Source organism: Calonectris borealis, chromosome 26, assembly GCF_964195595.1.
Source record: "Calonectris borealis chromosome 26, bCalBor7.hap1.2, whole genome shotgun sequence".
Classification (NCBI taxonomy): domain Eukaryota; kingdom Metazoa; phylum Chordata; class Aves; order Procellariiformes; family Procellariidae; genus Calonectris; species Calonectris borealis.
Window position 1 is genome coordinate 5,276,567 of NC_134337.1, and position 27,186 is coordinate 5,303,752.

The window sequence follows — 27,186 nt, forward strand, 5'->3', positions numbered from 1 at the left end:
GCGGCCCCGCCGGGCCGGGCGCCCCCGCGGAAGCGCCCGCGCAGCCATGTTGCCTGCGAGGGGAAGTGGCGGCCCGGAGCCCCGCTAAGATGGTGGAGAGGAGCCCTCGGGGGGCGTAGGGGTCCCCCCCCCGAACCCCACCCCCCCGAACCCGGGCTGCGGGGCGACCTGGGGCCCATGGAGCAGCTATAGGGTGAGCCCGCCGCGGGAGGCCGGGGCTCGGGGGCGCAGTGCTCCGGTGCCGAGGAGGCCAGGCCAGGCCGGGCCAGGGGAGCGGGGAGGGCGGCGGGGGCCGGGGTGAAGGCGGCTGATGAGCCAAGGGCGAGGTGCGGTGGGGGATCCGGAGGTCCCGGGGGCGCAGGTCTGGGGGGTTCGGCAGAAAGCTGCCCAACCCCCCCCCCCCCGCCGCGGAATCGGTGCGCGGCTGGGCCCGCGGTGCCGGTGGGAAGGGGCCTGGGGGAGCGGGAGCCTCGCCGCTGGCTTCTGACACCGAGGGGCTGTGCGTGTGCATTTACAGCCAGAGGAACGGTGATTGCGTCTTACCTTGAAAGCATTTCTGCTTGAAAATTATCTTCATGGGCAGAAAAGAAAAAAAAATCGAGTGTCAAAACCAAGTTCCAAACTTTCCCGTTTGGCTGAAGAACTCGTGTTTCAGTAGCATCATCCCGCTGACTGCAGCAGTGCTCTGCACCATTCGCTTACTTGTGCTGGAAGCACAGCAAGGGCTCTGTCTTCACGAAGATATGCTCCGAGAGCTGTGCCGCTGCCATTCAGAAACGTGCTTCCAAACTTTAAGTATTATTCTAATTACATTTTCTGCTGACCACTTTCAAGGACTTCTTTCTGTTGTCTGACAGCTTATGGTTTGCAGTTAGCTGATGCTTATACCATCTGTTCCAGTAATAAAAGGAGACGCGACAAGTGTTTCTGCATTATTGCATCTTTTCCAGAGCACACTTCTTGCTTTCTAATCTTTTGCATACCTAATGGTTATCTGCAGCACTGAAAACTTTGCCAGCATTTAGAGTAAAAGTTTCAGAGAAATGTGGTATGACCAGACTACAGCAGAGCGCTGACTGGGACTGTTTGTTGCCATGTGTCACCTTTCACACCGTGATTTTAACCTTAAACACTGCCATGCTTTTCCAGGGCAAAACACTGCCAGAGGCTGTGCAGTTTAACAGTTGGAAGTAGCTGCTCTGCAGTATTACCAACAAAGAAGTGTTTTCAGGGAGGGATTAATAACTCAAAGATCAGATGTGTAACATTTCAAACTTACTAAACAGGGGGACTTTAAAAGATGACCCCTATTTCTAGGCTGATCGGTTCTGACACATTCTGCCTGGGCTAGTGCAGAATTGAGGGCTGTTACAAGAACTTGGACTTCTTTCTGCTCTGGCATCTGTTCATTTAATGCTCTCCAGCAGCTCCAAGTTACTGCATTGCCAGCGTAGTAGGTGGCCCTGCTCCAAGCAGGGCGGTGTCGACTGTTTCTGCCAGGTAGGTGAGGTGCCAAGCACCGCCCTGCATTAAAGCTATTGCTAGGAGACTGCACGGGAAACACGCTGATCAAGAAGGGTTAAAATTCATATCCCAAGTGCCTGCTTCTTCAGAAGGGTACTGTGGACTTTGCATGGCAAACAGTGTAATAGGACTTTGAGTGAATGCCTATATATTTAGCACCTGTTAGGACTAGAGCAAACGCACCTAGATATTCAGCAATACGCAGACTCGCAAGTGAAAACGTCACACAAGCAGCTGATTTAGGGAGATTTGCAGAGCAATTTGCCAGTGTGCCTTTTTTAGGCACACAATCAAAACGATCAGTTTTGGTTTTCCTCCTACTTAACATGTTTTGCAATAAAAAGTGTTGCATAACATTTGTATTCGTTAACTACGAACATTTATCAAAGACTGGCTAATTTTGGTGCATTATTGGCAGACCTTTGGGGAGCAGCACACAGTTTCCATGGCAGATGCATCATGTCAGCAACAAAACTCATGTCAGGTGAAATTCAAAATTAAAATGTTTTTTGTATTAGAAGATCTGGATTTTACTCCTGAGCAGTTGCCAAAAAGGAATTTTAAAATCAGTGTTTCAGCTGATTTCAGTAGCCCTGCCTTTTGTTGCCATAAGTAACGCATTAAAGGACTTCTCCGTAGCAAAATTGGGCTGTTCTCTGGATACTTTTCCTAGCAGAGGATATTTTTCCTGATCGAATGCCACACCAATATCAAAGGAACTAATTAGAGCACTTAACTGAGCATAGCACAGCAAAAAATGAAGTCAAGCAGTCTATACAGTGTGAAATCTGTTAAATCATGTAATTCACAGCCCAGTTTTCTCTCCTCCTGCTGCCACTTCCCAGCTAGAAGCCCCCAGATAACCAGCCAATACTTGCAAGGTCTTATGGAGTAAAATCATGACAAGGCAGCACTTGTTGGGAGGTGGCAGTGGAAGGGCAATTTCGACATTTCCTTGGCTGGCATCGCGCAGCTCCCAAAGGACACATATGAACTTGTTGGGAACACAGTGCTGCCATCAGGTGAAATGTATGGCCCAGAGAAAGGTAGCAGCACTGTGACAGCATTGATGGAGCTAAGGACGTAGTAAGGCATGGTTTACAGGGAGGAGTAATGGTGTTTCTGTCGCAAGCCAGATGAGATAGGTGGGCAGAAGGACCTGCAGGCATGAAAACTCACAGGGACTCACGCTGATGGGGACAAACCTAATTAGCTCTGACTCAATTGTCAGATTAGTGCTTGTTTAAAGCCTCCCCTCCAGGGCTGCTCTCTACATGAGACTGCAAGTTTGTTTTCAGTGGAAATTTTGCTTTATTTGAAAGCATAAAAAAGGATGATGCTAACTGAGGGCAAGACTTAAACGTCAGACCTTAACCCACTGTTGAAGTGAGCCATTACAGAGTCCACAGTACACCGAACGATAATGTCTAGTTTACGCTCCTTGCTGTGTTTTCACTTTGCACAGAAGGTAGAAACTGCATTCTTTCCTTAAAAGGAGACTTTAAAACAAAAACTGAACTTGAATTAGAAGTTTAGCTTCAACTTTTCAGACACTGCCATCAAGAAAAGTCCACATACCCTATGCTTGCACTCTCTTCTGGGTCTGTTAAGATCTTTTGTCTCAAGCCTTTCCTTTTGCAAGCATCAAAAGTGTGGTCTAGTGGGGTTTTGATCTCTTAAGAGAAGGAACTTTTACTCACAAAGATGACTTGTTCCTGTAGTGTGCCTGACCATATAAAGTGTTCAAGTGGAAAAAATGGTTAGTTCATTACTCCTTTGTGATTCATGGTTTCCTCCAAGTCATTACTCTGGTCCGGTGTCATTTTCTCATATATGTAGCTCCAAAGGTATAGAGGGGAACAGCAGTAAGTTCACTGGTGCTTCGTTCAGTTGTCTGCAAGTTAGTTTAGACACTTCCAGGGTTGCAAGGTAAAATATTCGGCATAAAATAGGTGGGGAAAATAGAGTTGCAGGGGAAGGTTAAATAGGGCTCACTGAGCAAGGAGCTTCTCAGTTCTCTGGGCATTTCCACCATTTGTGTTTCTGGCCAGCCTGCATACAGAGGGTGGTAACATAAGTGAGATTTTTCTGTCTTGGCAAGGCAGTGACTGGTGGCTGCCTCCATAAATCTTGTGGGTATCTGCAGCCTAGGCATGTTTTAGAGCTTGCATGCTTGGGAAGATAGCATTCAGTAATCCCAAGATTAGTTTCTAATTAAAGGAAGTTAGTATTGCTAAGATCAAACTTACTAAAAATACAATTTATCTGTAAAGATTGGAAGCCAGGCACTAACTTGCCTGCCTTTCTCTAATAAAACCAGTATTGAAACAGTTAAAGTGATCTTTAGTTGACTCCCTTAACTCGGGGCAGCAGAGCCCCTTTCCAGGAGTGCAGGGCGGAACTGCCTTTCTCCCCTTTTGCCCGTTTTTCACACCAACTCAAGCTCTTATCAGAAGCTGATGTATTTGGTGACTCGCTTTCCTGACTAGATGAGTTGGAGGCAGGAGCGGTTTTCGAAAGAGCGACTCAGAGCTCAGAGCATCAGCAGGAGCCCAGCCAGGCGTGGCAGAGCTCCTGGGGAGGCTTCACTGAGCACCCTCCAGGGCTGCTGGAATCGCTCTCCTGCACAAGGACCTGCGACTCTTCTTGGCAGGAGCAGAGGGACTGCCTGGGAAACTGAGGCAGCGGCTGGCCCATCCTAGTGATACGCCCTATAGCAGAGAAGTTCAAGGTTGGTAAGTTAGTCTGCAGCTAGTACAAAGTACAGCTCAGCTTGTAAAGAATCCTGTGGGCAGTTTGTGTTGCAATGTGCTTGGCATTATCAAGTAGAAACCTTAGTTAAAATTTAAGACACTGATAACATGGAAGTGGTTTTAGCTGTTATAAGTCACTTATTTTGAGTTACTGCCTAGATCTTCTCACTATCAATGTTACTCACCAAACTTGAATATTTGATATGCTTTAATCAAGCCTTCCTAAATATTTAGAGATATGTTTGATCTTTGGGAAGGATTTTATTCCTGATAGTACCTTACTTCAGATAAAGGTAATGCTATAAGAACTATCAGAAGCCTCTAACAAAGTCATTATAAGTCCTTTTTAATAGATGGGGCAGGGGAGGGATAGGAGTTGAATGGTTACCAGTGGTCAGTAACTTGAATTGGTGCTGAAGCTCAGGTTTTTGTCATTACTGAGGTTTCTGCACTGCCTGCTAGATAGATGTTCAGCCTGTTTTGTCTACATCTAAAATGTTTGGTTACATTCCTCAGGCATAAGTCTGGTTATTTTGCTAGCATTCCCTTTTTAACGTAACTAATGATACTGGCTCACATTCTTTATAACTGAGGTAGTAATAACAAATTAATTTACTATATCTGGAAAATTCTGTGGAAGACAATTTAGGTATTACTTTGAAAGTTTTTGGCTTCACATTTTCAAATCTAATTTAAAATACTGCATGGATTAAAAGTTGACACTTCTTCCAGATTCCACACAGTAAAGACTTTCCCAAAGTTGCATCTATGTAGGCAAATTCAGGAGCCAGTCTTTTTAGTTCATCTCATGCTCTAGGCTTAAGTTTACCAAAATGGCAGTTGCAGGGCTTGTTTCAGTATTGCCTGCAGAAGTGCAACCAGATTCATGTTGAAATGGAGATTTTATTGTAAGTAGGTCCAGGGAGACACAGCAGTTTTACAGGTACATTGGTCGGAGCTTTAGTGCTGAAACTAAGAGGTCAAGACTTAAGTTCCTTCTCCAGCAGGTTCAAGTTACTTTTTTTCAGTGGCTAGTTAATTTACACCATCCTTTCTCTTTAAATATAAAGAAGTTTTCAAACCTGTTGTGTGGGGTAGATTAAACTGGATTGTGCTGTGAACATGAGTCATTACAGATCATTCTGCGTATGAAGCTGTGCTCTCTGGGTGGGTACTGAAACTGATAGGGCTTGACAAATTCAAATAGCTGCAGGACTTCCCCTTTTGTTCCTTTCCAGGAAAGGATCATTTCACCTGCTCACCCACCAACGCTGTTAAAACTGTTAATTTATAGCCTGCATCTAGTCATCTGGGATGAAGGCTGCAGCAGCTTTAGCAGGTTTTCAGCTCTTGGAAGAGCAGGCAGGGAATGTGTTAATCACTGCCATCAGCACCGACTGCTCCTCCTTTTGGGCAATCAGGGGGTTGCTGTCTTGTGAAGATTTTCATTGTGGTTGATTGTGACTCAATTTCTATTTCCCCACCTCTGACTCAAGGATTTCACCATGTTAAGAGTTTGCCAATGGCCTGATGGAGGCTGGCAGTTCCCTTGAGCTGGCAGGTCCCCAAGTTCCTCATCATGTTGTGCCAGTCCTAGAGACGGACAGAGTCAAAGCATCCCCAGTGCCACAGCAGATCTGTCCCAGTTGTTCTCACATGGCTGTTTGTCAGGCACTGGGCAGCTCGATGCAGCTCGGGTAGGACAAAGCAGATCAGTTTGGACAGAGCAGGTGAGGGGCACAGTGACATTGGCATTATAGAGCAGTCCTTTAAGATATGCATGCAGAGCTGATTTTAAATACTGGTTTCCTGAAGCTTCCAAGAAGTGGAAGTGGTTAAACTCAAGAGCAGGTTTCTCAGCTTAACTGGTACATGAACTTTCTCATTTATAGGTTTGTGCTCTAAACAGCTAATCACTGCCACAATGACATCTTCAGCCTCTGCCCAGCATCCAGCAGCTGAGAATGCCCGCAGAATCACACTCGGACAAGTTAACCAGGTAATTATCTCTCCCACTTACCTTCACTGCTTTCTCCTCACAAAGCAGTGTTTTCTTCCACCAAATCAAAGCTCTCCAAGTACATTTAAGTAAGAAGAATTTAGCCTAATGGAGTAGGGCTTTCATCCTGAGGAGTTGTGTTAGCTTTCATTATCAGATCAATGATTTATGAACATTTTAAAGGGTGAGGAGGGGAAAAAGCAGTTAAAACTGGCCATACAAGAAATTGTATAATGCATATTTTTGTGCTGGACCTGTACTTGAAGTATTTCACACAGCATTCCTCCTAGTGCTGGACTATTTGTGACAGTTGTATTGAAGCTTTGTAACCTTGTATGCTGAACTTTGTCTAGCCTGCAGTGCAGCCCCATGCCTTTTTTGGAGTCAACTTAGGTAAGTATTGAACATGTAGTGCTCCTGTTATTGACTATTCCTAGAGCATCCCTGGAACAAAAAGTAGTTGTAGCTGCGAGCCAAGGCCAACGTGGCAGGTGTGTGGTTTGAGTATGGCTCAACACGATGTTGACAGCCAGTCAGAGAAGAGAAATTTGCAAACAGTAACAGTCGAAATCCAGTCTAAAAGTCAGAAACGTTTCTCCAAGACAGGCATCCAACCTTCCTGAGCCTACTAATTGGAAAAAGTGTCTCCACAATATGAGGGGATTGGTAGGAGTGGAAATAAGCTGATGGGAAGTTGAAAGATCCTCCCATTTAAGGCTTAATTTAGAACCCATTTGAGGCTTAATTTAGAAGCTTTGAAATGTAGCCAAGTCCTATGCAGAGTTGATGTATATGCTTATTTATCCAACTCATTCTGCATGAAAAAATAAGTAAATAGAATAAGTAAATAGGCTCTGATATTAGTAGCAAAATATTGATTGTCAACACGCAGTGTTCTAGGCAGTGCAGAATAAACACTTCCATTTTGGCTGTACAGTAGTAGCTAAGGGCCCATTTTAAAGTGATCAAGTTAACTAGGTTACTTCTTTAATCAGAAAGAGATGTATAAGAAGTTACTTCAAAATCCATTTGAGAGCGGTCATTAGAGAAATGAATGAATGTAAACACATAATTTCATCTTATTAAAAAAAACATGTGCTGATACAAGCACTTATTTCAGTTGTGCTGAGCTTTTTCCTAGTGGAAAAGCTGTTCTTGAGAAAGAGACTTGGGGCTGGACACAAGCTGTTCTGTTGGAGCTTGAAAATGCATTTAATGAAAATAATAATGAGAAAACAGGCAGACCAGACACATTCACAGAGGAGATATTTTTTTTTTTTACAATATTAGAAAACAGTGGAACAAATACCTTGCCAAGATACTGTCAGATAGCTGCGTGACAAATTACATTCGTGACGAGCAACCAAAACCTGCTCTTACCTTGTGCAGGAAAATGGTGCTGCAGCTCTGGCTGTCTCTTGAGAAGATGTTGCAGGGTTGCAAGCAGGCTCTCCTCCTTGGGGAAGGAAGTGGGGATTGCAATTGCATTTATATAGGCAGAAAGGAGGGGTGGGTATGAGACACAGGTGAACCCACCTAACATTGATAGGTAGGGGCCTTTACTACCTAGCCTGGATTACATGCCTTGAGAAAGCATAAGCCTTGTCAAAGGGGAAACAGCAATGAACATCGTGTGCTGAGGACTGGACTTTCTGTCCTGTGGCAGATTGAAATATCTTGCCATAGTAGCATCTGATAGACAAGGAGAACAGAGGAAGAGATTTAGAGCTGGAAACGTGCATTAGTATACAATATTGTACACAATGGTGTAGCATTTAGAGAACAGTGAGGGCTTTCTGACATTTTTAGGCAACACAAGGCATCAGATCACGTGGTGGCACTCTCCTAGGAATTGTTAAAATTGTTGTGAAGTAGATGAAATAGCAACATAGGGGGGAAGTGGCTATTTAAAACTTGCTGCTCTTTTATATAGCATCATCTGTCTCATCAGCTACTCAAAGCTGCTTGGGTGTGTGGGTGAAACCTAAAGGGGTTGTGGAGCAGTTGCATCGTTCCCAGGGTGCTTTATATAATAAAGGTTTTGGTTGATGAGAGAGACCAACAGAAAATACAGGTTCTGCTCCTTGGTGTTAATTAACCACACCTTGTGTTTAATGCAGTCTTATTATGATGTGCCTGTTCATGGATCCTAATAAATACGTACTCCTAAGGTCTGTACAGAGCAGACCCGATTTGTTCACTGCACTAATTGAGAAAATTCAGGCATGCTGCTCTTGAAGTGGTGATCAGACTGCACCATCATTGCTCCTAAATATATGACTCAGTACATTTGGTTAGTCACTGCCTAGGACTCCATACCAAGGGTCTGAGTTTCCAGTCTTCCCTCACAGGATGAATGACATCAAAGTTAATGGGACAATGTGAGTGATTAAAGCCTTCAGAGCTGGCTGCCCAAATTCCTTGGCTTTTTTTGTCTTGCACTTGGGTCAGAATGATTGTGCTGATTTTCAGTCCTTCTAACTTCTTTTTAAGCATTTGTCCATGCAGATTACTTGTAAAAAAGAAATACCAGCCTTCAGCAGGTTAGCCTGAGGCAAGCAGCGTTTCCCCAGGACCTCCAACTCACACCACGGTTGTCAGCCCTCTGCTTGGTGTGACAGTCTTACACAGGTTGACTTGGGCAACTTGGGTCTGTTAGCTGTGATCTGCAGGCACGCGGGCCAGGGTGACCTGCTTTCTCTCAGCGGGGCACTGCTTCGTGTCATTCAAACAAAACTCCGTGCTTTGTGTTTTAGGTGCGACCCAAACTGCCGCTTCTGAAGATTCTGCAAGCTGCAGGCGCCCAAGGTGAAACCTTCACACTGAAGGAGGTGGGCTCAGTTTCTAGGCGCTGAATCTGTGCCTGTCCCTGGTTGTTTCGGAGACGGCTCTTTGTGGGGAAGGGGTGGGCCATTAATTTTTCTGTACTTTGAAGCCTGCAAAATAGGGATACCTTACCTGTAGGGCTGTTGTGATTTGGTTGATCATAAATTGTCTTGAGAGCCCCCAGAGGAATTGGAATAGGAGTGTGAAATATTAAAGAAAATTATTTATCCTGGAAAGTCAGAAACCTCTCTAGAGAAAGGAGAGATGGGATAGCCACATTCCTGAGAGCGTGTAGGAGATTCTTTCAATTGTCTTGCTCTCTGCTCAGTGCATGAAAGCCTTAAAAATTGAATTCTAGTCGATATTTTTCTTTAACTTTCCTTTGAAATGGCTTGTCAGCTAAACCTAAGAGACCCTGTGAATTAATTTATTTTAAGATTAAAATGCAGTATGTGTACAAGATTAAAAAAATGACACTGACTGTGATTTACAAGAGTATCCTGTCTGCAAAGAATTAAATGCAGTGGTTTTTCATTATGAATGTGTCAAATATTCCTGCAGAGCCCTGTGACTTATTTTAAACACTTATGCATTTAAATAACTTATTTAGCTTCTAAAAATTTTTGCGAAAACAAATTGAATGGTTTAAATGGGGGGAGTTGAGTAGTAAATGTGGGTTACTTGTATAGATTAGCATTTTAACTCAGTTAAGTCAGTTTTTTCTGCAGTGAATGGAGTACTGTTAGCAACTTCTTGGTGACACTTATCATTCAGGAGGGTCACTTTGGTGGGTAATGGGGGGTGGAACCTACCTGTGTTACGCTTAACACACTTCGCTTTCTCCTCTTGTACTCTGGATTCCCCACTGTAGCTGGCAGTGTCCGCTAGCTCTCAGAGGGTGTTTCCTCTCCATCCTTCTTTGTGATACTAATGCACTTATTTTTGCATCTTGCAAACTGTCTCCTGAGGGACAGCACTGTAACTTGTGGTCATCCTTTAGTAATAGCTTGTTCTTTTAGCTGGGGATACCTTCTGCCTCCTCCCCACCCATTTCCTTCTCATCTTTACTCTGAGTTGAACAGCAGCAGTCTCCATCTGCAGCCCTCACTGAGGGAGACTGCCCAGATAAAAGTGTTATCACCCATGTCGTGTTTCATTTTCATGTGAGGTAGCAGAGTGACTTCTGTTTATCCATCTTCGACTCAGTTTTCCTTCTTGTCAAGGGCCAATAATTACAAACCTTATAGCAGTATGGTGAAGCGTAACTCTCCCTTGGTTGGGAGGCACCGATGAATTGCAGATGTGCATAATAAGCAGGTACTATTTGACTCGCACTGTATAGGGTGGCAAGAGGCAAGTATCATAAATTAAAGCAAATTTCCAGGGTTTTTGGTGGTTTGGTTTCAACTGCAGATATGGCTAATGTTATGTTATGTATCCACAGGTTATGCATTACCTAGGACAATATATAATGGTGAGGCAGCTATATGACAAAAGACAGCAGCACATGGTCTATTGTGGAGGAGATCAGCTAGGAGAACTGCTGGGACTGGAGAGCTTCTCTGTAAAAGATCCAAGGTAGGAAAAAGTGACCTTTAACATACGTGGTATTGTAGAGGTTGCCGAGACAGGAGACTCTTGGTGTCACTGTTTCTGTTCGCTGTCACATAAACCTCCGGGAATACCAAGTGCCCTGTTCCGTGGCTTATTGGTAATGCATTTAACAAGTTTGAGTTTAGCTCCTTTGTTCTGAAGAGCCAGTTCTGAATGGTCCGGGCAGTGAGCTGCTTGAGGTGACATCTTTTCCCTCTTTTATTTCTGCATCTTCTCAGGCCCTTGAGCTCACACTTAAGCAAAATCTGCATCCTTCAGTTAAGTTCTGAGCTGGACTTCTCTGTAGCAAGCATTTAGGAGTGGCAAGAAAAACCCACTGCAGTTTCCAGTGTCTCTCTGGATAATAAAAGAAAATTTCTGTCCCTGGTTTAAAAGGGTAATGCTGTTTGGTTTCGTGAGTGTACTCAACTGTCGCCTCCTTTCCCACAGCCCAGTCTATGACATGTTGAAACGGAACCTGACTTCTGCTGCAATGGCAGGTAGGTTTGTCACAGTACGGGCAAGTATATTCAATATAGTGTTGATGTAACTTTGGTAAGTAATGATATTCAGAAGAGAGAAATGTTTCTGAAGTTGGAACAAACTGCTAATGAAGGCTTTGACAAGACAATCTCTTTGAGTATGTGTCTTCTCTGTGTGTCCACCACCAGTAGCTGTGATATGAAATCAGTTAGCTGTTTGAGTAACGTGGCTGCCTATAACCAATGGCCAACCCTCAGAGCAGCAGACACTCTGGAAGCACGCTGACAGAGCTAAATACTGTGGATGTACAAATCAATGTGGCTGAAGTATCCCATCCAAATCATTATTGATTTCTCAGTCTTTTCAGAGTTTTATAGCATGCTGCAACTTCTCATTGCATAAAATACTCTCGTTGAATAAAATTTCACCTCGCTTTATACTTTTATAGTCTTGAGACTGAATATAAGAGTGCTCAAAACCCAGCCTAGTTTTGCAAGCCAAAGAGGTCTGGACTTTAATCAAACACTTGAACCTTTAAAGGTCATTGTTACTTTCCCAGCTCATAAGAGAAATCAAATCTATCTACATAAAAAGTCCTTCAGTCATAAATTAAACTTTTTTCTTAAATTAACCTCAACTGATGGCTTCCTTGCAGCCAGTTTCCATTGTACGGCTGGTAATCTTCATTTGAAAAAAAGCTTCTGATAAAACTGCAAGTGTGCAAATCATGCGGGAGCTGCACCGGGAGAGTTGTGGAGTCTTGTGCCGTACTTCCTGGGGTCTCTAAGCAAATAATATGGACTTAGTTCTTCATAAAGGCTTAGTCTATTTTTGCACACATACGTAAAAGCTTGTGCAAATTTAGAAACTATTTGAGAAAACATGGCCCTAAACTGCTTAATTCTCTGCTTTGAGCCATGTATTAGTGCCTCTGAGGTCCCACTCCTTTCTCTATTTATATTCAAGAATCCTCCTAAGCGGACTCTCGTCTAAACACGTTACCTACAGAATAACTGTGTGAGTGCTGTTTCCCTCGCTGGTGATGGCCTGGCCTCTTCCTAATAGGCAGTGTATGTGGAGAGCAGAGGATCCCAGAGGAACGCTCCTGTGCTGCCCTGTCCCCTCTACTTGGTGCGTGCCTGTGGTGTGTGCGTGTGCCTGGGTGTGCGTGTGTGGGCCAGTCATGGTGTAACTGTTTTTAAACCTGCCAAAGGAAATACTCTTCCTTTAGGGAGACGATCACTGAGTTATACCACCGTGTCTGCATGCGTGTATGTGTGGCTATAAAACGAAACAAGCTTGGCAGACCACACCTTTGACGACTACATAGTAAGGATGACTCTAGGTATTGTTTTTCCTTCATTGCAACATAGGAATAACTAGAAGTGCCATAGGGCTTAAAGAGGTCTTCATGTTTCATGTTTTGTAATAGCCGCTCGTATTCATTAGCCAAATCAGTGCTTATCAGCACATCATTTTGCAGATTATCTCAGCCGCTTCTTTAAAGTACACTTGTAGAAAGAAAAGTGACTGCAGTGCATCTCGGTAATAAAGACTAAGCTCTTACATAATGCTCTTTATCAGATGGTGTCCTTACTTGGCTAGCTTTCACGCTAAGTATGAGGTGTATTTAGGAATACCTCACTTCAGGAACATTTTGTGTTCAGTTCCTAGTATATGTTGGCCTGGAAAAAGGAAGCCTTCCAGTAAGTGGAGTGTCTTTTCACACAGTTTTTAAGGCTAGTTTGCATTATTTATAAAGTGTTAGAAGAGTAAGTCTTTACCTCTTCTAATGTCCCTGCAGAGCCAAAACAATTGTGGATGAGCCAATTGGCTTCTGTTTTCCTTCAGGTATTAAAAAATGAGTGACTGCAGAAGCTGTAGGGTGATAAAAGGGAAGAAAAGAAAGCTGAACTAATGCATGGAGGGCAAAGAATGTGGGACAGAGCCATGTCATTTTGTGGTCCTGTGTTTTGGTCCATTTTATGGACCACTTTGTGGTCCACTTTTCTGCCTATAGCAGCAGCAGTATCTTCCTGTCAGTGCCATGATTCATGGTGTGAGTTGGACTGTTCATGTCTCCCTGGCATTCAGCGGGGAATTTCTCTGCTGAATTGAAAAGGGAGCAAGCAGGAGCCATCCTTGCATCTTTTGTTCTCTAGCAAGTCTGTTTAAAGGGTAGACTTCCTAAGTGCAGCTCTCCTATTACGTAGAAAGATTTCTGTTAATTTGATTGATCTTGCTATTTAGGTTGGCCTTTTAATTAACTCTTGGAGCCAGCATAATTGTCTGGATTAAATTGTGTTATGGATGTGTACACAGTTATCCGGGAAAGAGCTTGCTGTGCATGGAATTTTCCCTTCTTTAGTCTAGTCATTGTTCTTCATGCCCACACCCTTTAAGAAAGGCGTTTTTCCTGTCTCAGCCTAAGTTGAAAGAGATGGTGTCCTCAGATATTTATAAATATCTTACTCTTCTCTGTTCACCTTCTTCAGCATGGATCTGATCCAGCCTTCCAATGAGAGTCCCCACCCTCTGCTATTGCTCTGGGTTTCTGCCTCCGTGCGGACCTCGTGTGTAAAGGACCTAAAACTTGCGATAGCTGGACAACCTGTAGGAAAAAGAATAGTTTTTCACATTGGGAAGAAGGTTCTTACATGCTGTGAGGTTTCATCAAGCTTCATCTCTGAGGAGGCACAGACTCTGTATTCCATAGGCTAATGCCTCTATATGTACCTCGCAAAGCCTAGGGAATACTGGAGTATTGCCTCTAGGAAATGGCCAGCTTTATAAGGAAGAAAGGGCTCTGTTTCTCTTAAAGGGTTACTTAGAGGTCTGCCAAGCCTGGCTCGTTGGTTGCTTGCTGAAGACCCTCTGTGTTGTGAGAATGGTTATTACCAGGGAAGGTTTTTTCTTTTGTTTTACCTGCCATCTAGATGCCGCACAGAATCTCGCAAAGGAACAGAGCGTCGATAAGCCAAGCCAAGACCAGCTGAAGGTAAACCCACTGCCTGGTGGTTTCTTTTGTTGTACAGAGTGCCCCTTCTCTGTACCTGTGCATGGTGGACTGCCAGAACTTTGTGCTGCTTGGCTGCCAGGTCCTCACCTTCCTGAAAAGTTCTTGGAGTCCACAAAGCAGGGACAGAGTGACCCTTCTCTGTTCTCTTCATAACAGAGTACCAGTCTCTGAGCGCGTTTCTCTGGGGTGTAGCACTTCTAGTCCTCAGTTCCTCCAGCGTGCTCTCTATTTTCATGTCTTTCCCCCCTCTTTCCCATCCCTTCTCTGAGTAGGAATTGCCAAATAATTAAGCTTTCTAAAATGTGTGAACAAGTTTTGTGTTTAGTAGGATTGTTTTCAGAAGCTTTCAGGCAGAATCTGAAACCTAGGAAAAATCTTTGCACATTGAAACTTGTTTCCAGGTATATTTTGGGATTAAGGCAGTCTGATCCGGGAGGTGTCTGTTCGCATTGGGGGCCAGAGTCGCAAAGATCACAGTATTACTGCATTAAAGATGGCAACTTTTGGACTTTCGCCAATCTTAAGATTTTTCCTAGGTTGCAAGTATATTGTTTGTGCTGATTACAGATGCATTAGCCTTCTTTAAGGGTTAATAGTGTGTAGTTTTGGTTCAGAAGCTTTTATTTCTCTTCATAACTTCTTGGTCTTGTACTGCAGCTGGTGACTCGGAACGGAAGTGCTACATCCCCTTGTCCCTATAAGCTCTGGTGGACTAACATCTGTTTTTTCCTTCCTTCATGCAGTTTAGCCGGCAGGAAGGTTCTGACACCGGCATCATGGAGGGTGAAAGCAATGCTTCTGCTTTGTCTACCTCAGAGCAAAAATGTGAGAATTACGAAGGTGAGTGCCAGCTTTTCTGCACAGTAACACAACGTGTACAAGCTCTTCTGCTCCTTCTCCAGTGTGACACGTTGATCTCTGCATCAGCAAAATGCTGGAGGAGGGTGTTGGGAGACTAATAAAAACCTGTTGTGGAATATAATCTTTAAAAATCAACGTTTTATGCTAAAGAGTGAGAGAACTGCAAATGTTCGCCAAAGGTATTTTATGATAGACGTGTTTTCTAGCTTGGATATTTGGTCTCATAAATAAACAAACACTTTGAATAAAATGGCAGGTTAAGCCCCAAAAGCACATCTGTCACTAAACAATGCCATGAAAAATCTTACAGACCTTGCTGAAGGGTATTTTAAATGCTGAAATTATACTTGTATCTATTTATCTTCCCAAGGGACTCTCTCCTCTGATTACATAGGACACAGGCTGAGCCGTCTGCGGTCATTACCTGCAAAGCAATCAGGGAACTGAATAACAATGGAATTTTTTTTCTATCCAGCTTAAATGTAATACAGCTCCTTCATATTTAGACATTTCCTTTGTTTTAATGTCTGGGGGTTTCCTGCTGGTTCACTCATGGATTTCTGATGTTACGGAAGTAATTTTCCTGTTTTTCTACTTTCTATTCTCACGTCATTCTCATATCAAGGAACCTAATTTGTAAAACCAAATCTTCTTTGCAAGTGGGGGTATTTCCAGATGAAATGAGAGTGGTAGATATTTTCCTGCATGTAGAGAAGAGGTAGAAACAGTCCTTGGCTGTGCCTTTGAAACTCTTGGCACTGAAGAGGGAGGGGTTCAAGGTTATCTGGAAATTCAAACCACTGAGTTTAGGATCACAGACTAAACTGCACGGGCTAAAAAGGAGGCTGAAGCATGGGGTTATGGAGGATGGATTCTTACCTTCCTGCTTCCTACTTTGAGCCTGCTTTGGGAATTCAGGAGCTCCCATCACTGGAAATTTGAACTAAATTCAAACCAGTTCTTTCTGCATCTTAAGCCACTCACGAAATCTACTCAGTGTTGACTTCGTTAGAGTTCTGAAAGAAGTGTTTGTGTTTCTGTATTGAGTCTTAAAAGTAAGGTAAAGCTAAAGAGAACCTGTACCGTTATAGAGACACTGGGAGCACTGGGATGCCTGTCTGACCTCTGATGGCTGTGCAGTGACTATTTTGCCAGGTTCACCTGGTTAGGTACACGAGTACTGATGTGCGGCAGATCTAACATCCCAGTACACTCATACAAACGCCGACGCTCTTAGCAGTAACTGGCTGTAAGAAGGAGCAAGAAAGGTTTCTAAAATCAGATGGGGCCAAATTTTTCTCTGCTAGTCTCTTAAATAATGTAGGTGTGGCATGACTTAGATTCTACTTGGCTCTTACAGACAAAGACTTAATAGAAAACCTCTCTAAAAGCAAGAAGCCTAAACTGGACCTAGTGTTTGAGGAATGGGATGTAGCTGGTCTTCCATGGTGGTTTTTAGGCAACCTCAGAAGCAATTACAAGTCCAGAAGTAATGGATCAACAGATATTCAGACTAACCAGGTGTGTAGACATTTTAAATAGGTGCGCTGTATTCTCTTCCTCTCCTCTCTTGGGTTCCGAGTAAATAAAATATTTTTGTTCTTTCTTTCCCCTTCCCACTCCAGGATTTTCAGCCTCTCCCTTGTGTGTTCCTGTCCCAGCCTTTCACATCAGGTGGTTGGTTACCTTTAGCGTTCTTAAATAAACTAGGCGCTCTCTGAAGGCGGTGTTCAGCCGTTGGAGGTCCTTCTGCACTCCAGAGCATTGGTTGTATTTCAGGAGTTGCCCCTCTTCTGGGTTGAAAGTTGTTACGCGGTGCGGATGGCTGTAGCGTGGTGGCCAGCTGCGGTGTGGCCGGCTAGCGAGGGGAACGAGCATAGCGCTGCGTGCAAAAAGGGGTGTCTTTGTGAGAGTAGGGAGCTGCCCCTTTCTCTCCCGGGGGTGAGAAGGCTGTTAGTGAGGAAGAGGGGAGAGGCATTCGCTGTGGCCATGGCTGCAGTGCTGGTACTTCTGCTGCTGATACCCTGAGCTCTAAGTGGTCTCTCCTGTTTCTTTTCCAACAGGACATAGACACCGCCGTTGTTTCGGATACTACTGATGACTTGTGGTTCCTCAACGAATGCCCGTCAGATCAGAGCAGTGCTGCAGTCAAGGTGGAAACGGTTGACTGCGAGGAAGTGAAAGAAGGTGACAAAAAGGTACCTCTTCAAACAGCTACAGTGCGTGTGTTCCACAGGTTGGCCTTGTTTAATTGATCTCATGGTGCTGGTTTTGGAGGAGCTAGATCTATAACCATCCAGAGTTTAAACTGTGTTTAGAAAAGACTGTCACCGTTCCATACATGGGGTGATCGCTTTCCTGTGTAGTCAATCTACTTGGGTTTTGGTTTAAGTTAGTGTATTTTCAAGGCTTAAAATTAGTTAAAACTCCAGCAGCAACTTTACTATATTTCTAGCCAATATCTGCAGGACTAATAAATGAAAAGACTCGAAGAGGAAAATCTCAGTTTACGTTGTGTTAGCATTCAGCGTAAGATGGGCTGGCCTGAGTCTGCTATCTGAGGTGGTAGTAAGATTGGTCACGAGTAATTAATCAAATCTGTGTTAAAAGGATTGAGTTCATGATTTCTTCCATGGAAAATAGTAGAACTGCTCAGCTGTGTATGTGTTTATATTTGTATGATTCTTGTGTGCAGCAGAGAGAGATGTGAGTTGACTGCAGGCAAATATGACTGTAAATCAGCCCAGCAACAGTTATCAACATTCTGGAATAGATACAGTACATGAAATGGCTTTTCATGCACTTCTAGAAATGCCTTAATTCTCATGGCGGTGATGTAGTCATTTTAGTTTTGGTGTACAGTGCCAGGCACATCGTAAATACAGATTATTGTGCCCCTCTAACAGCGCATCCACTCTTTCCAGGTGACCGAGGATGCATGTGTGCATGACTTTGAGGATTCTCAATGCTTAAGTGATGACACAGATACAGAAGCCGCTTCTGAGGTAGGCATCCTCTAGGTCAGCGGTCCTTGCTTGGAGAGTGCTGCAGTCCTAGCTGTAGTTGGAAGAACGCATCCTACAGCTACTACTGGTTGTGGTAGGAGAAGCTGATTCTTGTATGGGTTTCAAAGGCCAAAGAAAGAAAAAATCAAGCCAAAAAAGCTTTTTTGTAACCTATGTGAAGGAATGTAGAGAAGTAGGCCTGACCTGGTCTGGTTTGTTTTGGATAGGGCTCTGTTAAATTCTAAACTGGATGGGCATTGAGCACTGGCAGCCCATGAATGCTCTGACCCACCCAGAGCAAAGACACCAAGTGTCTCTCCTGGCTACAGAGCAGTCCTGGAACTTATGTGATTTCGGCCACTTTCTGTGGCAATGTGAGAGAATTTATACGTGCTCTAGCTAGGAGGGGTTTTTGACTAGGAGATTAGGGTCCTTGTTTCTACATTGTTCGTCCCTTTTGTGCAGGGTAATGTAGTGTCAGCATGGGCAGCCACCAGCTTTTTACTCATGATTTAACTTGTCCCTTCACACACCCAGGAAGTGAATGAGTATTAGGCCCTCAGTTTCCAGCATAGTCAGTCTAATGCTATATGAAGTGAGCATTAACAACATCCACCCATGTTTTAATAAAGTTAATTCTGTATTGTCCTCTGAAAGGAAATCTGGAGTATAGTCCTTGGCAGAAACTCGGAAATCTAAAGTAGGCACTTCGTAATCACTGAAGTGAAGTGCTCATATTAAAAAAAAACTTGTTAGTGGAAATTTCTGTGTAAGGATCAGGGTTCCACTGAGTCCTGGGTGTCCAGGCCAGCTGTGAAGCTGTCAGTTGTTTTGTGGTAGTCCCTGGGACTTCCCATCTCACCCCATTTTTCTGAGGTACTTATATGGCCTTTGTCAGGAGGAGAGCCTGCATACCTGCTGGTGTAACGTCTTTGCCCTTGCAGTGCGTCTCTAAGGACAGACCACAACTCTTTTCCCTGTTCAAATGAAAAAATAAGGTGGAAAGAGAGAATAAGCAGTAATTACTGGATTGTCACCCCTCCTCACTACCCCATTCCTCTTCTGAATTCCCTCATGAAAGATATTGAGGAACATCAAATTTGTGTTCTCTCATCTGTCCTTTTTTTCTCCCAGTCCTGCAGGCTGCCTTTTGAGGTTGTGTTGTAAGTCAGCAAAAGTGTATCGTGATACTCTTGCAGCTGATGGCACCAGAATTTTTTAGCTTAATTTTCTAGACTGTGCATGCTTGACAGATTGGGATGTCCCTGGCATTGGACAACTGAATCATAGCTCTGAACTTGGGCAGCTCTTGCTCTTGCTATGTGGGGTAATCAAGTAAGCTGCTATTAGTTGTGCAGATTCAACAGATACTAAGTGATTAGTGAGTCTGGGAAATATATTCCTGACTGATTCCAGGAGCTCTACCCTTGAATTTAGAGTGAGATACTGAAAATTCAATAAACTGCACAGCTTGAGAACATTGTATTCTTCCAGAGGCTGGGAGGAAGGAAGGAAGGACAGATTTTAATGCTTAAGAAGAGATCTGCATCTGTAGAATGCACAGGGGTAGTCACATTCTCCTTAGGCTTTTTGAGGTGCAATCATGCATTTGCAAGCTTATACTCGGTAATAAATGTCCTTTTTTGATGAAGCTTCTTTGCTGCTTTTCCTATGTAGAGGAAACGAGTCGTACGCAAGAATGCACTAACTTGCTGCTGTTTTTGTCTGCCTCAATCATTCCTCAGGACTGCTGGCAATGTACCAAATGCAAGAAATTTAACTCTCCAGGCAAACGGTACTGTTACCGCTGCTGGGCCTTAAGGAAAGACTGGTACTCAGATTGTCCCAAACTGGCTCATTCTCTTTCTCTGTCCAACATTGATGCTATGCAAAACAAAAATGATGATGAAGGGATAGATGTCCCGGACTGCCGAAGGACTATTTCTGCTCCAGTTGGCCAACCCAAAGACCTGTACATGGTAGAAAACAAATCACGTGTAGATCCCTGCAGCTCTATTGAGTCTTTGGATTTGGCACGAGAATGTGAAAGCAAGGAGTCTCTGTTGCATTTCACTGAGCATAAAAAGGAGGAAGAAATACAGTCTTTAGAGAGTATAAAAAAATTACTGAATCCTTGCTTCTTGTGTCATCACAGACCACGGGATGGCAATATTGTCCATGGAAGGACTGCTCACCTTGTGGCCTGTTTCAAGTGTGCAAAGATGCTGAAGAAAAAGAGATCACCTTGCCCAGTGTGCAGGAAAGAGATTGAGATGGTGATCAGGATCTTTATGGGGTAGTTGTGCCCGTTCAGGCCGCCGCCACCAAAAGATAGCACACAGGTTTTCTTGCACTCACACAAACCCCGACTTCAGAGCTCAGCCGATGAATACCAAAGAGAAGTAAGATCTGACCAAGAACACTGAGGAATCTTTTGCATTAAATGAAGCAGCATCCACTTTTTGATGTCCATTTAAATTAAAGCCCGTAGAGAGCAGGGAGTGACCAGCACGTTGGTATCAATGCCCTAGCTTTGAATTTTTCTAAATCCTCTCATTTCAGCTCAGTGATGTCACTAGGATTCTCTGTTCTGACAACTGGTTGTTGCAGAAAACAAGTTTTGGAAAGAGTTTGGCTGTTGGAGTGGTGTTCTCCAGTAAGTCAAACCCTGTGCAATGCCTTCTAAGGGAACAGTCTGCATATGAGATACATATATGCAGGGGTGGGCAGGGGTGGGAAGGAGAGCGGGAGGGAAGGGTAGACCAAGATGTTTGCAATTTAGATAAGCCATGTCGCCAAGGATCAGTTCTCCTGAGGTCAGTGAGAAGTCAATAACCTGGTTTCTGAATTTTTTTGTTTGTTTGTTTAATGTACGTTTGTTGGGTAAAGTGAAGGTCCTCTTGCTCCCAGACTTGAAATAAGTCCTCCAAACTTCTATTCCATAGCTATCTCAGGTCACATATCAGATGGCAAAAGAGCGGGATGTTATACTTGGCTTTGTTATTGGATCTTTTCGTTTCTATTGATTCTCTTTTTCATTTAAATACAGTTCTATGTCATCTTGCATAGCTTTGACGAAGCCTGTCCATTCTGTTAGCTCAGAATCTGGTCTGCCAGCTGGATTAAATTATAACAGCTTTGTGCATATTTTGGTATGTTCTCATAGCTCTGCGCTTACAGCACCATTGCAACTTTTGCCTGCCTCATCGCATCAGGCCAGTCTAGAGAGAAGATGCTCACTTTAGAGTGCTTTAAAGACAGGATATGGGCCTTCGAGCGAAAAAAAAATTCCTGTAAAGCACCAATTGCAGCTGGTTAATCTATGGGCTGTGCTTGGTGTTAGTTTTTTTCATTTTCTCCACTGATTTTCTTTCCCTGTGATTTAACGCTTCAAATCTGTTTGCAGCATTTACATTGTCCTTCAGAGCTATGCATGGTTGCTCTACTGGCTGTTAAAACTCAGCTACAAGTCGCAGTTTGAAAATGTCTAACCCTTTTCTGAGATCATATCTGTGCTCAGATCTTCCTCAGCCTCCCTGTTCTCCAGGGCTTTGGAGGGCCTGCGTCGTGCAGCAGTAGCAATAGTGCCTTCACCTTTCAGGGATACAGGCATTTGAATCCAGTACAGTGCGTAGAATAAACCCTCTTTTGTCATCTTCTCTATAATTCCCTCTCTGATCTAGGAAGTACACCTGAAGACAGAAAAAAAAAAAGAAGAGAGTGCTCATACCTCGGTGCTTCTCTAGGCTGTTTCCCCCTTGTTTTCCACACTCCTTGTGCTGGTCCAGCCCTAGCAGGTCAGGCATGCGGTGAAAAGCCCCAGAACCTGTCCAGCAGAAGGTCCCAGCAAACCGCGATGTCAAAGCTGTTGTTTCTCTGCAAAGATACCGGAGTAGGTGCTATACGCAATCACTGCCAAAAGTCGGATCCACTTAATATTTTGCATAGTATTGTGATTATTTCTACGATGACTATAATTTAGACTATTATTGTTGGCTGTTATTTGCAGTTGTATTTTAAAAATCAGGATAACCGCCTGGTGTTTTGGTGCACTATCTTTAAGTCCATGGAAATCAATCCACACGGAAAAGCTGACTTACCGCTCCCTTAACTAAAGGGCTGTTAAATTGCTGGCGATGCACTTTAATCATGCTAAGCAGCGTTACCGCCTGGAATCACAGAAGGGAGTTCCTGCCAGGTAGTTTCTTCCCTTTTTAGGGTCTTGGGCTCAGCAGGGCGCGTTGTGGCGCTTCTGAATACTGTGAATTCCCCCTCGCTCCGATCGCTTCTGAGAACTAAATGTTTTGCTAAAAGCAGTTTTACTGATCTGTTCAGATCTGGCCGCACTGAAAAGCATGTAACTTGTGTTGACACAAAAAAAAAAAAAAAAAATTCAGGAGAGTTTAAGTTCCAGTAACAGGGTTGAATATCCCTGCCAAAATCCTCCAGAGACCTGTATGCAGCTTCCATTATTAAGTGAAAACTGTTGTCAGTGTGGCCGTTTGTGATAAAAAGCAAATCTGCAGGATAACTTTCAGTGTAATGATCTTTATATCTGTGACTTCTTGTTCAGAATACCCACGGTGTTTACGAGATCATTTGCCAAGTTCTTAATTCTTTTTAACTGAAGTAGTGGATGTAAGATATTGCAATGTAACAGTTGATTTTCCTTCCTATAGAAGAATAAGCTATCGCAGCGCAAGCACATCATTGTGTGTAGCTCTGCCCGGGTTGTGGCTGGGGCTTGGAGGGGGGGGTCAGGAAAAGGAGAGAAGAATGTTTTATTGCTTTAACTTCAGTCTATGTCTAAATAAGTAGCAATTTACCGAGAGCTGGTCTTCTGACACTTTTTAGGAAGTGCAGACTTGAGGCATGGGCTGAAGAATTAGCTCAAAGCACTCAGCTACAATACCTACATTGCAGCGCAGTGACACATTGGCCAGGCGGTGCTATTACTTTCCTTTTCTACAGACGCGGCAGTTAACGTGGAGTCCTAATTCAGAAACCCATTTTTTGGAGGAGCTGAGCATTTACCTGAGATGGGGGTAAGCTCGGGTTCTCTGAAAACGCCATTGGTGTCACGTAGCAGGTGACAATTCTCTACTACGGTGGTGTTACTATGAAGTGCAATATGAAAGAAGAGATCCTTGGTAGTCTTTAGCGGTCGTTGTTGCACGTCTGTTAGGAGAAGTGTTGCGCGCAGCTGTCTTTCAATGCCCAGGTTAGAAAGGTTTATCTCTTTCACTGCTTTTTTCTTCGGTGACATTGGTTGCTGTTCCTCAGGAACCTGCTGAAGTCTCACTAGCACAAGTGTACCTGTAGGTTAGGTTTCATTTACTAGATTCCTCAGCTTTTCAGGCGGAAGTTTTGGCACCAGTTATCCCCAGCAGCCGCAGATTTCTTTCTTTGGTGGGTATTTAAATATAGTATGGGAGCCACGAGGCTCGCAACTGTATAGTGCCGTTCAGCACATTATAGTGCCCTGCGGTGTGAAACCATACTCTGTATTGTCTGTAAACTCTCTGAATCAGCAGCCAGAGGTACACACCTTGCATTTACTCCTTATTTTTCCAGTTTAAGTGCCTCTTCTCAGTTACTCTCAGTGACTCTTGTTTACTGACATGCACAGCACATCAGCCTTTTCTTGAGCTCTCTTCAAAAATCTCGGCGTCCCTCCTCTGCTGAGATGTATTATCAAGCCAATTTAGCCTAAACAAAGCCGCTACATGAATTACAAAGATCCTTTGGAGCAGCCCCCCAGAGTGCTTATTTCTTCTGAATGGTGGGTGTTTCCACAAGGACAGTTATGAACTTTCTGCCTGTGTTACATATTTGTTACGACGTATGACTGTGATGGAAACCATAATGTAGCTTGCCAGGGTCTGCTCCATCCTTCTGCATCCAACGTAGATACTATCTGCTACTGAGAAGCTGTCCTTGCAGAGAAAAAGTGGCTGTTGGACAAATGGAAGTGGAAATGGAGTAGAAACTGAGTGTCTCAAAACCCATCGGGGTAGCTTGCTTTTGCCTGCTCACACTCTGCCTGTTCTGAGCTTCACCTTCCAGTCCTGGAAGAAAAAGCAAAATGCTCTCATTAGAGGCCTTCAACGAAGGCTGACCGTTTGGAAGATGCCATGATTAAGCAGTTGAAGAAAGAGCCAGGGCACTGGTCTCCATTCTGTCTTTGTCCATAAGATGAGCAAGGAACTCAGTCGTGTGCATGCACCCGGACATCGGCAGGCAGCGTCAGGGTCCTTGAGAAGGAGGTACTGCGAGGCTCCTCTATCAAGAGCAAGAATGAGACCCACAAATTATATGGGGGTGATAAACTGTGTTTGGAACAGCTCTGGAAATCCTTCGTCGGTTATCTGTCCACAATGGCTGGAATTTTCCTTGCTCCTTTGAAAACAAGTGAGACCCTGCTTGTGACTACATGGTAGGGCCTGGCCACCAGAAAGGTCAGCTGCCACAAGCTGGGTTACGCATCCCATCAACTTGCTCTCTGCACCTTAATTGTGATTAATACAGGCAGCTGTTGCGATTGCAGTCCTGTTTTTCTGTGCTGTTTTACTCTGGTAATGTGCACTTGCTACCCACGCATCTGTGGGGACACCCCATGCCTGCCACGCGGAGTAGGTGCTTCGAGAAGATGCAGCCCCACAGAACTCAGCAGTTACCTTCAGGGTCTCCGAGTCCTAGAAGGCAGAACCACATCAGTCTGAGAAGATACATGGGGAATGCAGGAACATGTACCTCTGGCAAAGATAAAGACTTGCTGTTCTGGAAAGAGTGATTTCCTACTGGATATCCCCAGCACCCTTCCCTGCAGTCCATTGTTCCCAGTTACATTCTTCTTGTTTAGAAAAACGCCACATCTCAATATACGCCCACACAGTCACTGCAGTAACAAGCAGGAGCGCTTGCTAAACGACAGCTATGTGTTTGCACTACTTAAAGAGAGAGACAAATTGCAAAACTGATGACATGTTTTTGTGTCCTGGATATGACGACATTGATTACATTGAGCACGTTCTATGATAACGTAGGTTTATTTTTTCATTTGTACTGCGTTTCGGGGAAAACCTTTAAGTAAAAGCCTGTTACCAGTTAAGCAGCCTGTGATGGTCCTGTGTCCGTTTCCAGTGCTCCCATCCCTCCCAGGATGCGTCTGCCGTGCAGTGGGGAGGGGAGGCTGTGGCAGGAATGTACGTGTTTGCAAAAGCCAGCAGGAACGGCAGCAGGGGAACGGTTTAGGCTTCATCTCCTGAGCCAGCTTGAAGAAGAAGTTGCTATGTTTTTAAGCTGGTTCCCCGGTCCCGTTGCCACCAACAGCTGTAGCCACCCCAGGTTCCCAGGCGGGGCAGCTACCACATCATTTACTTGTGGTCGTGCCAGGAGGTTACTTAGCCTTTCTCCAGCTGTTTTTAATGCTGTTTGCTTTGCCTGTGGGATGGAAGCAGCCTGGTGAAGGCAGCGTGCAGCCGCTGCACCCCGGCGTGCGGAGCTCCCCGGGCAGGAGCTCACTAGAGGGCACCCGCCGGCCGTGCATGGCGTGGAGCGGGATGCCGGCAGTTTCCTTGCAGCTCTCGTCTCCTTGCCTCCAGCCTGGACACACTGAACCTTTACGGTTGCCCTGAGGGACACGAGGCTCATGGTTGGGGTTTGGCTTTCCTTATTTGCCTCTTGGTTTACGGTGCTGGTTGGAGACCAGCAGGCTGCAGGTAGTCGGGAGGAGGACAGATGAGCACACTCTGCTCTTTTGTATTGTAAACTAGCCCCACGCACGCCCAGCAGTGATTTATCACCAATTGCTTGCGAAGGAGGAGATGCTGCTTCATAATGAAGAGCATCTTGATTGCTTTGTAGGAAAAACAATAAAACTCCACCTGTGGTGTCAGAACAGGAGAACCAGAGCTGGTTCCCCCATCCCTGCCAGGAGGATACCTGCTGGCAGAGGGCAGAGTTGGTGGTATTTATGGTCCTGCGCAGCTGCCCCTGCTTATTGCCTGCCTGTGCTTCTACGAGCAGCTTTAGGTCGGGCTGGTGTCCAGGATCTCCTGTTGGCAGACAGCTGGGTTGCACCCAGCAGCTCTAAGAGCAGCAATTAGACTGGCTGGTAACCTCTGCCAGTCTGAAGCCTGCAGGGAAGTTTCTGGCTCTGCCCCCACAGCCTCTGTGTAACCTTTCCTTGCACCCTGCCAACAAAACCAACCTGTCCCGACGTGCTCCAAAGCACAGGAGCTGCATGAAGTAGAGCATCTGCGTCTGTCCTGTTTGCCAGGGGCTGTGTTGTGCTGGTGAGATCCCCCACCCTCGCTCTGCCCGCCCTGGGCGAACAGCAGCTCTCTGCCAGCAGCAGGCAAAATGAATCCTCCCAGCTTTAACAGAAAAGGTATTGCAGCAAGGTGGAGTTGCTCACCTCTGAATTTGACTTCTTAACAGAGCCAGATGCATGCTGAAAGGAGGTGGCTGTTCATCTCACACGGGAAACAACAGCATTTCATCTTCCTCGCAGGTGTTTTTCTGTCGGGAAGAAATACTGTTCTGTATCTTAGAAAATAAATGATCCTTTTTTGCTGTAGACTGTCAAGTAGCCAGAGCTTGGTACTCCAACCCTGCTCAGCTTCTGCCCTCTGCAGTCCCTCCACCTCACTGTGCCTCTTTTCTCTCATCTTCTCTAGGAAAGTGATGATTTTGGGGCAGCGTTCGTGGCACTCCCAAACTCCCTTAAGCAGTTGCAGGTCTGTGCAGGAGCACCCTCTAAAACCTCTGCTCTTCAGTCTATTGCTGAGAGCCAGCGGCACTTCTTCCTCCTCTGCCTCGGGGTAACAGACAGCAGAATCCAGCCCATGGAAAATAAACAGTCTCGCTTCATCCAAACACCTTCCCCAGAATTGTCAGTGACCCAAATGTCTGCATCGGGAAAAATAAAAGCTCTCTGAAACCCAATCGTTCTGCTGTGAGCCACACCGCTGCTGTCCCAGCCACCAGCGCAGGCTGGGAGACCCCCCGAAAGTCTCTTTGGGGTCTCCATCTGGAGCTTACTGGGGCGAGGAGGCAGGCGGTGCGAAACCTCGCCAGCAAAGCGGACTCAGCACCGCAGGTGTGAGCTGCCAGTGCACA

At 44.8% G+C, this 27,186-nt stretch overlaps 1 protein-coding gene across 5 annotated transcripts; it reads left to right on the plus strand.

Moving 5' to 3' along the window:
- Positions 1-25,174, plus strand: MDM4 (MDM4 regulator of p53). Of its 5 annotated transcripts, XM_075174272.1 has the most exons (12): positions 1-193; positions 4,178-4,255; positions 6,170-6,276; positions 9,033-9,107; positions 10,547-10,680; positions 11,146-11,195; positions 14,115-14,176; positions 14,941-15,037; positions 16,419-16,579; positions 17,122-17,256; positions 17,983-18,063; positions 19,809-25,174. In XM_075174272.1, the coding sequence occupies exons 3-12, from the start codon at positions 6,202-6,204 to the stop codon at positions 20,361-20,363; spliced, it is 1,425 nt and encodes a 474-aa protein (XP_075030373.1). In that variant the 5' UTR covers positions 1-193; positions 4,178-4,255; positions 6,170-6,201; the 3' UTR covers positions 20,364-25,174. The 5 variants fall into 5 exon arrangements, with proteins under 5 accessions (XP_075030373.1, XP_075030371.1, XP_075030372.1 ...); XM_075174270.1 differs by lacking the exon at positions 4,178-4,255; XM_075174271.1 differs by lacking the exon at positions 1-193 and having other exon boundaries at positions 1,760-4,259.
- Positions 25,175-27,186: the final 2,012 nt, after the last annotated feature.

Excerpts from the sequence above, each read along its gene's own strand:
- MDM4 (XM_075174272.1), top strand. The coding sequence starts at position 6,202 with ATGACATCTTCAGCCTCTGCCCAGCATCCAGCAGCTGAGAATGCCCGC. Across the intron at positions 10,681-11,145 it reads TTCTCTGTAAAAGATCCAAG|CCCAGTCTATGACATGTTGA; the intron begins GTAGGAAAAAGT and ends CCTTTCCCACAG. Across the intron at positions 14,177-14,940 it reads CAAGCCAAGACCAGCTGAAG|TTTAGCCGGCAGGAAGGTTC; the intron begins GTAAACCCACTG and ends TCCTTCATGCAG.